General features: G+C 45.6%; 1 protein-coding gene across 7 annotated transcripts in view; it reads left to right on the top strand.

Moving 5' to 3' along the window:
• EIF4E3 (eukaryotic translation initiation factor 4E family member 3) overlaps positions 1 to 14,325 on the top strand; it is a 70,699-nt gene that overhangs the window by 29,970 nt on the left and 26,404 nt on the right. For 5 of the 7 annotated variants that reach the window (XM_014532409.1, XM_014532405.1, XM_014532410.1 and 2 more), the window contains 2 exons: positions 10,486 to 10,640; positions 11,084 to 11,220. In XM_014532409.1, the coding sequence (XP_014387895.1) occupies positions 10,628 to 10,640; positions 11,084 to 11,220 (150 nt within the window). In that variant the 5' untranslated portion in view covers positions 10,486 to 10,627. Of the gene's footprint in view, positions 1 to 5,212; positions 5,236 to 10,485; positions 10,641 to 11,083; positions 11,221 to 13,331; positions 13,442 to 14,325 lie in introns of those variants that run through there. The other 2 variants (XM_014532406.1, XM_014532408.1) reach the window with 2 other exon arrangements.

Below are 14,325 nucleotides of genomic sequence, written 5' to 3'. Positions count from 1 at the left end.
GATGTTTACTAGGTCCCATATTTTTTATGTAGTGGATGTACATATGCTTTGTAAATCAGCCATGCAAGTACTTTCCCCACAGTATTCTGTTTTGAACATTTGGGACATACTTTGAATAATTCCCTAAGTCAAAGGCCCACCTCATTTTTTAGATGATATAGAAGTGCCTTCACTGAGGTGAAACTTGTCCTTAGAGGAGTTTGAAAATGCTAGCAGCCCAGGTTTGGAACCAGGACAGCTTAGGTTTGGACTCCATACCTCTTGTTGTGTAATTGTGGGAATGTTATTTAACCATTTTGAGCCTCTATTGTATAAAATGGAGATGATAATCATGGCTAGCTCATAAATTTGACATGTGGAGTAGTGAGATAAATAAATGGGTAACATTGTTAAACACTCATGAAATGGTAGCTATTACTATTATTATTTTTATTTATTTTTTTAGTAGCCTTTATTTTATTTTATCTTTTTAGAACAGCTTCAGGTCACAGTAAAATTGAGCTAGAGGTACAGAGATTTCCCTTATAACCCCTTTCCCCACACATGCACAGCCTCTCCTACTATCTATATCCCCTACCAGACTGGTGCATTTGTTACAATCTATGAACCTACAGTGATAATTATCACCCAAAGTCCATAGTTTACAGTAGGTTCATTCTTGGTGTTGTACATTCTGTGGGTTTGGACAAATGTATAATGATATGTATCCACAATTGTAGTATACAGAATAGTTTCATTGCCCTGAACGTCCTCTTTGTCTACTTATCTATCTCTCCCTACTCCCTAATCTCTGGCAACCACTGATCCTTTTACTGTCTCCATGTTTTGCCACTTTTAGAGTGTTTTTGGAATAAAGGATACATTCCCATAATGTATCCTTTTCAGATTTCCTCTTTAATTTTAGTAATATGTATTTAAGTTTCCTCTATGTATTTTCATGGCTTGATAGCTCATTTCTTTTTATCACTGAACTAGAGGCCCGGTGCACAAAATTTGTGCACAGGGTAGGGGGTGGTCCCTCAGCCTGGCCTGCATCCTCTCCAATCTGGGACGTCTTGGGGGATCGGGCCTAAACCGGAGTTGGACATCCCTCTCGCAATCCAGAACTGCTGGCTCCTAACTGCTCGCCTGCTTGCCGGCCTGATCGCCCCTAACCACCTCTGCCTGCCAGCCTGATGCCCCTAACTGCTCCCCTGCTGGCCTGATCACCCCTAACTGCCTCTGCCTTGGCCCCCGCCACCGTGGCTTTGTCCGGAATGACATCCGGAAGATGTCCAGTCTAATTAGCATATTACTCTTTTATTAGTATAGATAATATTCTATTGTGTTGACATACTGCAGTTTATCCATTCATCTACTGAAGGACATCTTGTTTGCTTCCAAGTTTTGGCAATTAGGAAAAAAGCTGCTATAAGCATTTGTGTGGAGGTTTTTGTGTGGACATGTTTCCAACTTCTTTGGGTAAATACCAGGAGCGCAGTTGCTGGATCCCATCGTAAGACTATGTTTAGTTTTGTATGAAACTGCCAAATGGTCTTCCTACGTGGCTGCCTAGTTTGTATTCCCACCAGCACTGAGCAAGCTGTCCTGTGGCTCCGCTCCTCGCCAGGATTTGGCAGTGGCAGTGTTGTGGGTTTTGACCTTTCTAATCAGTGTGTAGTGATATCTCGTTGCTTTAATTTGCAAGCCTGTGGTGCCATGGACTGTGGAACATCTTTTTATATGCTTATATGTCATCTGTTTATTTTCTTTGGTGAGGTGTATGTTCAGGACTTTTGCTATTTTTGAAATCAGGTTTCTCATTTTTTAAATGTTTATTTTAATACTTTTTTGTATATTTTGGAGCTGTTGGCATCACTTGACTCATTAGCTTATGTGTTATATAAAGGGTTTCATTGATGCCTCAACATTCTAGCTGCAAAATATTAAAAAAATATTTTTTGGAAGTAGGTGGGAAAGTTATCTTCACCTGGAAAAGAAAAGAAAATGTTCTCTAGGATTACCTTGATCCAAAAATATTTCAGGATGCCTCCCAGGTGCAGAGCCCTCCATGCTTCCGCCGTGTTTCTCAATGGTTGCCTTTCTGAGTTGTGGGGAAAGCCTCTCCACACAGCATTGCCTCTCTTCTGTGTCTTCCGTAGAAGTCTGTGGGTTAGCAAGGGACTCTGCTACCATCAGTGATGGTGACAGTGCACAGTTAGCAAGTCACCCCGACGTCCTGAGCACTGTTCTGGTGGCTCATTCTGTAATGCCATTGAAGAACAGTATGTTCCAGGAGGCATTTTGTTCTCTGGTTTCCTTCACTGTGCACCAGTAGATTTATATCATGGGATTCATGTTCATTTTCTGTCTTTATTTACTCACCAATTCTTCTATAAGTCAGTTTAATTCTTCCTGTTGAGAGTGAGGCTCTGTGACTATGTATTCCTATATAAAATACAGGAAGTTATTGTTTTTAATGCAGATTTGAAATAAATATAATAGATTTCAACTACAAAATTTCTCTTTACTTAGAGGAAATGAACACCTAGTTAGATGAAAAATACCATTTCTCATATAATTTGAAAGCATCCTGTTTCCATGACAACTTCTACTTTCCAGCTTGCCTAGTAAAAGAAATGTTTGAATTTTTTCTATGATAAAAGATTTGACCAAACACTGTTTCTGGTTTTAATTTCAATAATTTAATTATAGTTTCAGGCTAATTATCTTTTTAATATGGCTGCCTTTAAGGACAAGAAACCTAAAGACCATTTGGGAGTAACTTCACCTTCAAAATAAAAAGGAGGATTCATAAGCCAAATGCTAGTAAGCATAGGAAACGAAGCTATTTTTGCCAGTTGTAATCATTTTCTATCTTCCAGTTGAATTAAATCAACATAGATGCTGCAACTTATTATGATGTTATTTGATTTCACAAAGAATGATTCCGTTATTCATTTCCATCTGGACATTATAATTATTAGGTTTGTTTCCTTACTGCTAATCTTACCTTTAATGGGTTGTTTGTGCCCACTTACTCTGAATTTTGAATATTGCAAGGAGTATAGCGTTTACTCCAAATTTTGAATCTTGGAAACAGTATAGCTTTATTGATGGTTTTCCTTCAGAATGAAATATAGGAAATTATTTGCATCATTAACTATACTTTTATAAAATATGAAAAAGAAAGAAATATGAAAAGTGTGTGCTGTGCTGTACTGTATTTTATTGACAAGATCATACTTCATGTAATATAAAATATTTTAGTCTAATAAGACAAGAAGTCATGACCCTTGGGCATTTTAGGAATGATAGTGAAGCCACTCAAAGTTAGGGTAATTCAGAGTTTAGTTCTGAGTGGTCTTGAAAGGACGAAGATGATTCTTAGCTATCTCCAAGATCATTGCCAATAACAGTGAACACTTGTGGCACAAATCCATGTGCAAAGTGGCCTGTGGGCACCACATTATCATCATGCACATTAGAGACCAAGACAGAGTCTGGTCAATATGCCACGCTCTTCACTTCCCAGAGAAAGACACTATCTTACCATAGAAACGAAGAAACTCTTAAAGAAATGTAAGTTGCATAACAGGCAAGTTAACATTATGTGCATTGTATGTATCAAATTAAAATCAATAGGAAAGGTCGTAAAACATTGACAGCCTCGCTCTGTATGGGGAGTCTGCAGTACCTGGCATGGTAAGGGGAAGAGATTCGGTAACTGCTAAGGTTCCGTTGGCCTAAACTGCCGTCAGCATCTTCATGACTAATGTAGTGCTTTGCACGATAGTTATAGTTCTGAAAATTTTGTGCAATTACAATTATTTTTGCAAACAAATGTCTCCATTTCTAAAATTGCTTTATTTTCCTCTTATAATTGCCCATCAAGTGATAATGGCTTCTCAAATTTTACAGTACTTGGCTCTTAAGAAGTAAAATGATAGAATATCTCAGTGTACACTTTAATAATGAATATTTTCCTCATGGAAGGGTTCCTGTTCAGATGCTTGTTGTGTGTCCCTCACGAGCAGTGCTGGGCTGCCCTGGGAGGACCGAATGTGAGCTCCTCGGCCCGGAGCTGTGCTGGGGTGGGGACGGTGCGGGAGGGCACTTGTACACCATCACCGCCTCCTTCTGTGTGCAGTGCAAGTTGGTATTTCTGTATCAGGGTGCTCATGGCGCTCTATTTTATTGATGAGATTATTTATACAAAGTGATTATTTAAGCTCAGAAGGCACAGTGCCCTTCCTCAGAGTGCTGGCTTGCAGAACGTTCCCCTAAATCACTTTGAACGTTCTCAACCTGTGGGTCGCGACCCCTTTGGTGGTCGAACGACCCTTTCACAGGGGTCGCCTAAGACCATCCTGCATATCAGATATTTACATGACGATTCATAACAGTAGCAACATTACAGTTATGAAGTAGCAACGAAAATAATTTTATGGTTTGGGTCACAACATGAGGACTGTATTTAAAGGGCCAGAAGGTTGAGAACCACTGCCCTAAATGATAACTGAAAGCTCAAGGGAAAATCTTACCCTAAAGCAGCTGCTTACCAGTAGCTGTGAAGAGGTAACCCACTCAGACCAACTCGTCACTAAGCAGCGCAGTCAGCACAGTGGGGACAGGGGCCCCGCAGCTGCAGGAAACCGAGCGGAACAGGCCGTGCTCTGTGGACATCTCAGCACGACCAGCCCTTCCCGTTTGCCTGGACTGCGGCAGGGTTTTCAGGGACATAGTGCGCAGTCCCGACAGGACACGGCAACCTGACTGTGAGGCAGCGTGTGGGTCCTGCAGGGCCTCTGTCCAGACAGACTGGGAAGCAGGGGTCACTGCACACTCAGGTTCAACTGAGAGACAAGGAGACTCAGAGAGGTCGAAGGTTTGGTCCAAATCACAGAGCTGTGACGCGTGGACTCGAACACGCCTTTTGGACTTTCTTCTGCTCACATTGCCTCTCTATCGTCCCTCTTTTCCTCTCTTCTAAGAACTGCTGAAGACCAGCGTGAGGCCGGCTGGCTTTCCTGCTCAGCTCCACCTTCTGATCTGAGCGACACTCGCTCGTCTGGTTGATGGCCCTGGGGGAGCAGCAGTGACGACTTGGCTAAGGAGCCAGTGAGCACAGAGCCCGGCATTGCAGGGCTGCATGCTGTGGAGACAAACCTCAGTGACAATCTAAACGCCAGCGCTAGGCGTCGGGTATTGGAGCTTGGTCCTGCCGTCAGTAGCCATCCCGTACGGCCACCACAGGTTCTCTTCGTCTGAATGCTTAGACTGGCCACAGAGCCAGGGTTTCTGAAATCCTCCTCCTCCTCCTCCTCCTCCTCCTCTGAAACCACAACCCAGTACTGCCCTTGACTGAGGATTGAACCCATGACCCTTCAGTGTGGGGGACGATGCTCTAACCATTGAGAACACCAGCCAGGGCCTTTTTTTGTTTATCCTCACCCCAAGATAGTTTTCCATCGATTTTTAGAGAGAGTAGAAGGGAGGCAAAAAGACAGAGAGAAATATTAATATGAGAGAAACATATCGATCGGTTGCCTCCTGCACATGCCCAGACCAGGGCCTGGGCCAGGGGAGCCTGCAACTGAGGTACCTGCCCTTGACCAGAATTGAACCCGGGACCTTTCAGTCTGTAGGCCGATGCTCTATCCACTGAGCCAAACTGGCTAGGGCCAGGGCCTTTTTTTTTTATGTTTTCATTGATTTTTTAGAGAGAAAAGAAGGGAGAGGAAGAGAGAGAGAAACATTGATGAGTTGCCTACATCTGGGAATCGAACCCACAACCTGGGTATATGCCCTGATCAGGAATCGAACTGGTGACCTTTTGGTGCACTGGACGACGTTCAACCAACGAAGCCACATGGGCCAGCGCAACTGGCCCCTTTCTTAGCCAAGGAGAAGCATGGCTGCTCTCCAGTGCCCCCTTGGCCAGAGCAGGAGCCTCCTAAGGAGAGTCGTTGGGGGCCTGCTTAGCCCTCGCCCTGGAGCTCGCCTCCTGCTCCTTTCAGAGTTGTGCTTGGCGACTGACTCTGACAGGACTTGATCTGGCCCTGGAAGGATGGGCAGAGAAGAAAACTTTTGCAAAATTTTGATGGGCAGAGAAGAAAAAAGCTCTCGGGAAAGAGTATGGATATGTGAGCACACAGGGTGCTTGCTGAGCGGGGATTAGATGGATCGCTGGCTCCGGAAAGCCGATCTCCATGTGCAGGTGCTGCACGAGGAGCTGGGAGGACGTGGGGAGGAGTGGGGCCCAGCCCAGCCCCGGAGCTCACGCCGTGTGAGCTGAACACCCACCAAGGGGAAGAGGCTGCATCCAAATATGTAACAAAGACATGTATTGCGTGTACGCACGTATTGCCAGGCACCAGGGAATGTTGTCGCATGAACATGTAACAAGTGTATGAAGAGATGGACTTGCAGATGCTTTTGGAGAGCTGGGTTAGGTGGGGAGGGTTTCCCATGCTGGACTGGAGGTTTCAGACTCCGCCTGTGAGCAAAGAAGTACAGGGGAAAGGTCCCATGCTGGACTGGAGGTTTCAGACTCCGCCTGTGAGAGACAGCAGGCCAGTTAGGACTATGAGCAAAGAAGTACAGGGGAAAGGCGCATTTTAGGGAAATGAACCTGCCATCCACGGGAAGGGTAAATTGGCAGAGGAGAAAGACTAGAAATTGGGAGATGAATTCACAGACTGTTTCTTTCAATCAGTTGTTGTGTACCCAGCTCATCTTTTTAATAACTTTTTGGGGTGCTATCCATGTGGCCAGCCCTATGCTAGGCACCAGGGCATAGGGGTGCTCAAGGGGGGCCCAGGCCTGGGAGACAGGCAGAGGGTCAGTGCTGCTGTGACATGTGCCATGAAGGAAACAATCAGGGAGGGGTCTGCTCTGGAGCCTGGGGCGGGAAGACCTCCTAGGAGGCTCGAGTGGGAGGAGCCAGCCATGCAGAGCAGAGGGATGGGAGGGTTAAGAGCAGGAACCGCCTGTGCAGGTGCTCCCGGGCCAGAAGCTCAAGGAAGGGGAAGAGCACAGGATGCAGGCGACGCCAAGCCCTGCTGGCCACCAGAAAGAGTCTGGGCTTGGTCCTGAGGCAGTAGGAAGCCAGCAACGCCCTGTGGGTGTGGTCACATCACTGTTGGGGGACAGTGCTCAGCTGCTGCCTGGCAGTGGGAGGTTAGGGGCTAGTTCTGGAAGCGGGGAGACCAGCGAGGAGGGGGTGTGCTTGGCTGGACTTGGAGGAAGTGAAGACTGGGAGTGGGTGGACCACGGGGAAGACCAGTGCAAGGGGAGCAGGGAGACCCAAATAAGGACTGTGGACGGGGGCATGTGGATGTGGAGGGTGGACAACTGAGCCTCATTGTCACATTGTCCAGGCTCGGTGACTGGCAGGCCCTCAGTCTACTCACTGCAGATGCTTCACACACGCTGTCTCCCCTCCCCTCCCCTTCCTCTCGCCCCTCAGATCCAGGCCTTCAGGGGTCTTTCGATTCTAGATGATAACACTGGCTGAGCTTTTCTGTAAAGTAACACTCGCTGAGTTTGCGAGGTGCATTAGACATATTTTCTTGCATGCGCCTCAGAGCAGTCATTTTCTCCGTGTTCGGCGAGAAGCCAGAGCTCAGCAAGGTCAGTGACTCCCTGGAGTCACACAGCTCACCATGCAGGTCCTGGTCAAAGTGGGACCCAGCTCACTAAAGCAGTCACTCTCTTTATGAAAAAGTAAATTCATTGGAGTGACATTGGTCAATAGGATCATATAGGTTGCAAGTTACATCTCTATGATACATGAGCTGTATATTGCATTGTGTGCCCACCACCCAAAGTCAAATCATCTTCTGTCACCATTTACTACCCCCCACGCCCTCCCTCTTGTAACCACCATACTGTCGTCTGTCTACGTGTCTGAGTTTCAGTTTTATATCCCACATACGAGCGGAATCATATGGTTCTTAGCTTTTTCTGACTGACTTCACTTAGCGTAATACTCTGAAGGTCCATCCATGTTGTCGCAAATGGTGCTATTTCATCCTTTCTTATGGCTGAATACTATTCCATTGTGTATATGTACCTCTTCTTCTTTATCCAGTCCTCTATCGCGGGGCACTTTGGCTGTTTCTGTGTCTTGGCCATTATGAATAACGCTGCAGTGAACATAGGGGTGCATATATCTTTGCAAATAGATGTTTTTGAGTTATTCGGGTAGATGCCCAGGAGAGGTTGCTGGGTCATATTGTAGCTGTCTTCTTAATATTTTGAGGAGCTTCCATACTGTTTCCCACAGTGGTTGTACCAGTTTATATTCCCACCAGCAGTCAATGAGGTTTCCTTTTTCTCCACATCCTCTCCCACACTTGTTACTACTTGTCTTGTTGATAATGGCCATTCTAACAAGTGTAGGGTGGTATCTCAATGTAGTTTGATTTGCATTTGTATGATAGCTAGTGAAGTTGAACATCTTTTTATGTAACTCTTGGCCATTTTTATGTCTTCTTGGGAGAGGTGTCTGTTCAGGTCCTCTGCTTTTTTTTTTTTTTTTCTTTTTGTATGTTTTTGTTTCTTTGGTGTTGAGTTGTATGAGTTCTTTATATATTTTGGATATTAACCCCTTGTCAGAGCTATTGTCTGCAAATATCATCTTCCATTCGCTTGGTTGCCTTTTTGTTTTGTTATCGGTTTCTTTTGCTGTGCAAAAGCTTTTTAGTTTAACACTAGAGGCCCAGTGCATGAAATTTCTGCACTCAAGGGGGTCCCTTAGCCCAGCCTGCGCCCTCTCGCAGTCTGGGAGCCCTCAGGGGATGTCCGACTGATGGCTTAGGGCGATGCCATGGTGATGATGAAAGTTGGGCCTAAGCCGTCAGTCGGACATCCTTAGCGCTGCTGCGGAGGTGGGAAAGGCTCCCGCCACTGCTGTGCACTTGCCAACCATGAGCCCAGCTCAGGGCTTCTGGCTGAGCGGTACTTCCCCTGTGGGAGCGCACTGACCACCAGGGGGAAGCTCCTACATTGATCGTCTTCCCCCTGGTGGTCAGTGTGCATCATAGTAACCAGTCGTTCTGCCTTTTGGTCGATTTACATATTAGCCTTTTATTATATAGGATTAGAGGTAGAGGCCCGATGCACAAAATTCATGCAAGAGTAGGCCTTCGCAGCCCCGGCTGCCTCTGCCACCCTTGCAGTCCCGGCTTTGTCCAGAAGGTCGTCCGGAAGGTCATCCAGACAGTTGTTCCGCTGTTTGGCCATTCGGTCGATTTGCATATTACACTTTTATTATTATAGATAGTTCCATTCATTTATTTTTGCTTTTACTTCCCTTGCTTTTGGGGTCAAGTTCATAAAATGTCCTCCTTGACCAAGGTCCATAAGTTTAGTACCTATGTTTTCTTCTATGTACTTTATGGCTTTAGATCTTATATTTAGGTCTTGGGTCTGTTTTGAATTAATTTTTGTACATGGGGTTAAAGCAATACTCTTAAACCACTCTACAGCCTCCCCACTCTCCCCCTCCCACACTGTCCTGGGGGATTTTCCAATCTCCCTCAGCCTCTGAGCCATCCCCTAGGACTGAGTAGCCACAACACTGGAAGTGTGCCCCAGGCCTGGGCCTGCCCCCTGTGCCTTGTATCTAGGGTCTGCCATGTAGTGGCCACTGCCTTCCTATTTCTCTGGAGCTTTTAAAAGAAAGGGGGGGAAAAGCTCCCACATACCAGACAGCCCTGTAAACAGGAGCCTGCTCAGACTTAGAGAAAGAGCCCAGCAACATAAACATAGGAGATTGCCAGTAAGTTCCCCCACCCATTCAACAAACATTTAAAAAATGCAAACACACACACACACACACACACACACACACACACACACACACGTGCACAAGTCTTTCCACTGGAAAGTGAGCTCCCTGAGACAGTGATTTCTTTTTTCCGTATTGCTCACTGATGAACCTCAGAGCCTGGGACATGGCATTTGCGTTGCGGACATGCCACAAATACTTACTAATCGATGTGTCCATTTTCTCAGTTAATCTTGATGATAATTTATGCTCAGTGAGAGGTAGGCACTGTTGGGATGCCCATTTCTCACATGTGGAAACCGAGGCACAGAGGGACAGGAAGTTTGCCAGGTTTGGGGAGAGGGGACTTTGATGGAGGTTTTCTGACTCTAGATCCCTGGATTTAACTACTGTGCATAGTGCCTCCGTGTACATCCACTATTTGCCAGGCCTGTGTGTGGCGTATCCACCTTTAGACAAGTGGCAGGAGCACCTCCGGGGACCACCAGCCATTTCCCTCCCATCTCTTCACTTTGCATGAAGTTTCCTCTCCTGCAGTGCTGTGACAGAGACAGTGAATGGAGGGAATTCAGAAAAGACTGGCCGGCCGACAATGAGTCCCTATCACTAGCGAGCTCTGTGGCTGTGTGACTTTGCACAGTGTCCCAAACCTCAATTTCCTCATTTGTCAAAGGAAGAGACTGAGTTAGGATCTCTGCCTTCCTTTCCAGCTCCAACATTCTACTGTTCCAAGGAGCCTGATAGGAGTGGAAGACAGAAGACCACTTGTTACTAGGCAACCGGCACCCACCTCACCCATGTTGCCATGGTGATGATGAAAGTTGGGCTGATCAAATTACCAGCTAATTGCACATGAGAGCTCAAGGTCTGTCTCTTTCTTGCTTGCTGGCTGGGTCTTACTTCCTTATTTTCCTAGGAATTATGGAGTGGTCTCCCCGCCCCCCATCTGCAGTGTCCCCAAGGCAGTCCTAGTGCAGCAAACAACTGGACATAGAGAGCCTGGCTGTGTCTCTGAGTAGCTGTGTGACATTGCATAGGTTACTCGGCTTCTCTGTGCCTCCCTTTCCTCATCTGGAAAATGAAGGTGTTAGAATAATGATCCCTGCCCAAGGCTCTTCCCTGCTCTCAGATCCTGTGATGCCTAGGAAGCCCGTCAGGGGAGCCAGCCACACTGTTACTAGGCAACCAGCAGGCACCCTGCCCAAGTTGCCTTGGTGACTGCATGCTGGAGGGAGGGGAGTAGCTGCTCAGCTAATTGCTTAATTATTTATGAATGCCTCAAGTCCTTTTTGTTGTTTTCGTTGCTAGGGGCTGTGTGGTTACCTTCTCTTCCTCTCTCCTGCCACCCAAGTCTTCTGACTCCTGTTACTCGAAGCACATTGGCCTGGATCTCAAGCTGCCACGCCTTAGTCCTCCTCTGTCATTTCCAAGAGTGGTGGCCGCAGGTAAGTCACCTCACCCCTCTGGGCCTCAGTGTCCTCATTTGTAAAATGATAGGTTTGCTTAATCTTCAAATTCCTTTTCTGCCCTGAAATTCTAACTCCTGCTGCCCAGTTACAAAGGGGGAAGATGAGAGGAATTTTCCCAATTTGTTATCTTCTAAGGATGATTCTGAAGAGCAATAACATAGTTCAAACAGGAAGGGAATGAAAGTTTTGCTCATTGCTCTCTCCTTGCCTCTTACCTTAGTGACATTACCTGACCTTTTATTAATCTAAAGGTCATTTAATTCTTTTTCTATCTCCTATTTCTAAAATAGACTTGAGGGCTTGTATAAGATGCATGTGTGAAATTAGGTCATTGCAATAAAACTAGGAGTAAAGTAACACAAAAATAGTGATGCTTCTTCATTGGTTAATATTGAGGTGACTGAGCATCAGATGTAATACTGAGCATCCTGGAAGCCAGAGCGAGAGAGGGAGGTACATGATCGTGACTCAATAAAGAAAAATTGCCAGACTGTTCTTCTAACTTCGGAAAGTAACTTGTCATGTGGTATAGACTGTCTTTTAGCAACTACAGATACAACTTTTTAATTAACCCTTTCTTGCCGAGGGTGTTGTTAAAGGACATAAGGTAGAAGTTCCCCTTGATAGTTTGACTTGTTTTGATCATTAGAAAGCAAAAATGCCTTTCTACCAATACTTTAGAATTTTATAAATGTAAATGTCAACTAGTAAATATAAACTTCCAGAACCAACTATTATTTATACATCAATGCTATATAAATTCATGTAACCACTTACACAGTAATTTAGAAAAATGTATCACATGTTTAAACCTAGACAAAATTTACACTTTCCTAAGTTGTTCTGAAATAAACTGGTACAGATGAGGAAAGACATCAAATACAAAATTGTTTATGGTAGCATTATTTATAAAAGAAAATGACTCCAGACCACTGAAATCTTGAGGGTAATGAATTAAATTATATTACTTCTTTAGAATGGATTGCTTTGTAACCCTTAAAATGAAATAGACCTATATGTTTTGATATGGAAAAAAATCAAATATAGAATATTAAGTAAGATAAGGACGTGCAACAGTGGTATAAAATGCTTCTATTTCTGTTCTGAAAGATATAGAGAGGTGTACAGTTTATATATCTAGGTATATGCTTTTATGTGCATACTTGCATTTTTCCGGGAGGGAACTGTTAACGGGTTTCCTCCGGGCAGGAAGATGGATCGCTTTGGGAGGGAGGGATGAGCATAACTTCCATTCCCTTCCTGTTTGAAATCATTTCCTTATTTTTGCCACGTGGACCCGTTAGGTTTAGAGGCAGTAGAGGCTGACAGTGGAAAGCCCACACTCTGCTGCCTGAACACCAGTGTCCACATCCTGGCTCTGTCATTTACTAGCCGTGTGACCTTGGGTTCATTTAACTTCTGCCTTTCTCTTCGATGAAATGGGCCAATAATAGTACCTTCCTCATTGGATTTTTGTGAGGATTAAATGAGTTAACTATGAAGTGCTCAGAACAGCCTAAACAATGCCATCTATGTATTTTCTTGAAAAAATAAAAGGAGAAATTTTAAAAAATGCATCTAACCAAAAGCACCCCCAGTATCTCAAAGTTGGAAGGACTTTATATATATGTCACTGCTTCCAGCATCATATGCTGTATAGAAAATATGTTAGAGCGCTGGCGTGTGTACTGGAGGCTTGCGGGTTTGATTCCCAGTCAAGGGCACATACATACCTGGGTTGCAGGTTCAATCTCTGGCTCCCCTCGGGGTGCATGCAGGAGGCAACCAATCGATGTGTCTCTTCTCTTCTCTTCTCTTCTCTTCTCTTCTCTTCTCTTCTCTTCTCTTCTCTTCCCTCCCCTCCCCTCCCCTCCCCTCCCCTTCCCCCCTCTCTTTCTCTCCTTCCCTCTGCCGCTCTCCCTACCTTCTACTCTCTCTAAACACCAATTGAAAAAATATCCTTGGGTGAGGATTAACAAAAAAAATTATGTTTGAAGCAGGAATCGAAAAGCAGTAGTTAGTTTTCATTGTCATTTTATCTGGACTTGAATACCTTTTTAGGGAAGGCACCTGTCCTGGGATTTGCAATAGACATCTCCGATGCCTGTGATGACCCTGAACCCATCCGGATTGCAGCTCCTGTTCCGGTCCATCCCAGTGAATGCTCACGCTAAGAGCAGAACATATGTTAGGCCAGGTGGGAAATCTATGAGAAACCAGAAGTGTTACAGACTAGAGAGGGACGATCCAGAAATTCAAGGTTAAAGAGAGTACCCATGCCTGTGCCAGTTATGATCCATGTTCACATGCCCTCACACCTCTCCTTTTCTTTTGAGAGAGGGACACAGGCCCAGAAAGGGGCTGTGCCAGGAGGATCCCTCGGGAATCTGCTGGCCACAGGGACTTCTTTATCCAGAGGTGTCGAAAGCAGGGGCCTCAGTGTTCAAGACTGCCTGGCTTCCTCCTCTTTCCAGCAGGTGCTCTGGGGCAAGCCTGGAGAATTGCCTTTGAAGTTGGCCACACTTGGGGCCAGGCTTGGGCCCCTCTCTATATGCAGGTGGTGGCTGCAGAGAAGGGGGGGGGCCGTTGGGGGCTCTAGTCCCTTCACATCATGAGTTTGGAAAGTGCTGTCACCACGAGGAATGTACGGCTGACCTGTTACAGCCTCATGCCTGCGTCAGTGGTTCCTGCCCTTCTATTGCTCTCTGGCATTCCAGCGCTTGGCTAGAGGTTCCCATTGTATCTGTCAGTCACATCCAACTGTGCTGCCCTCTGCCCTCTCCTTCCTCCATCCCTGCTCCAGTCATCTTTCCCACCCACTCCTCTTCCCTCCCATAGCCAGCCATTCCTCCCTTTCTGTAGCTCGTCCACTCGGCTGTCGACTTCTGGTCTGGCTACAGAATTAGCTGCTTGATCAAGGGTCCTGGGTTCAATTCAGGTCAAGGGCACATGCCAGGGTTGTGGCTCTATCTCCAGTAGGAGGTGTGAAGGAGGCAGCCAATCAATGATTCTCATCATTGATGTTTCTCTCACTCCTTCTCCCTTCCTCTCTGAAATCAATAATAAAATATATATATAAAG

The sequence above is a fragment of the Myotis brandtii genome, unplaced genomic scaffold (assembly GCF_000412655.1).
Source record: "Myotis brandtii unplaced genomic scaffold, ASM41265v1 scaffold89, whole genome shotgun sequence".
NCBI classification, from domain to species: domain Eukaryota; kingdom Metazoa; phylum Chordata; class Mammalia; order Chiroptera; family Vespertilionidae; genus Myotis; species Myotis brandtii.
This window is presented reverse-complemented; position numbering and strand designations above follow the sequence as displayed.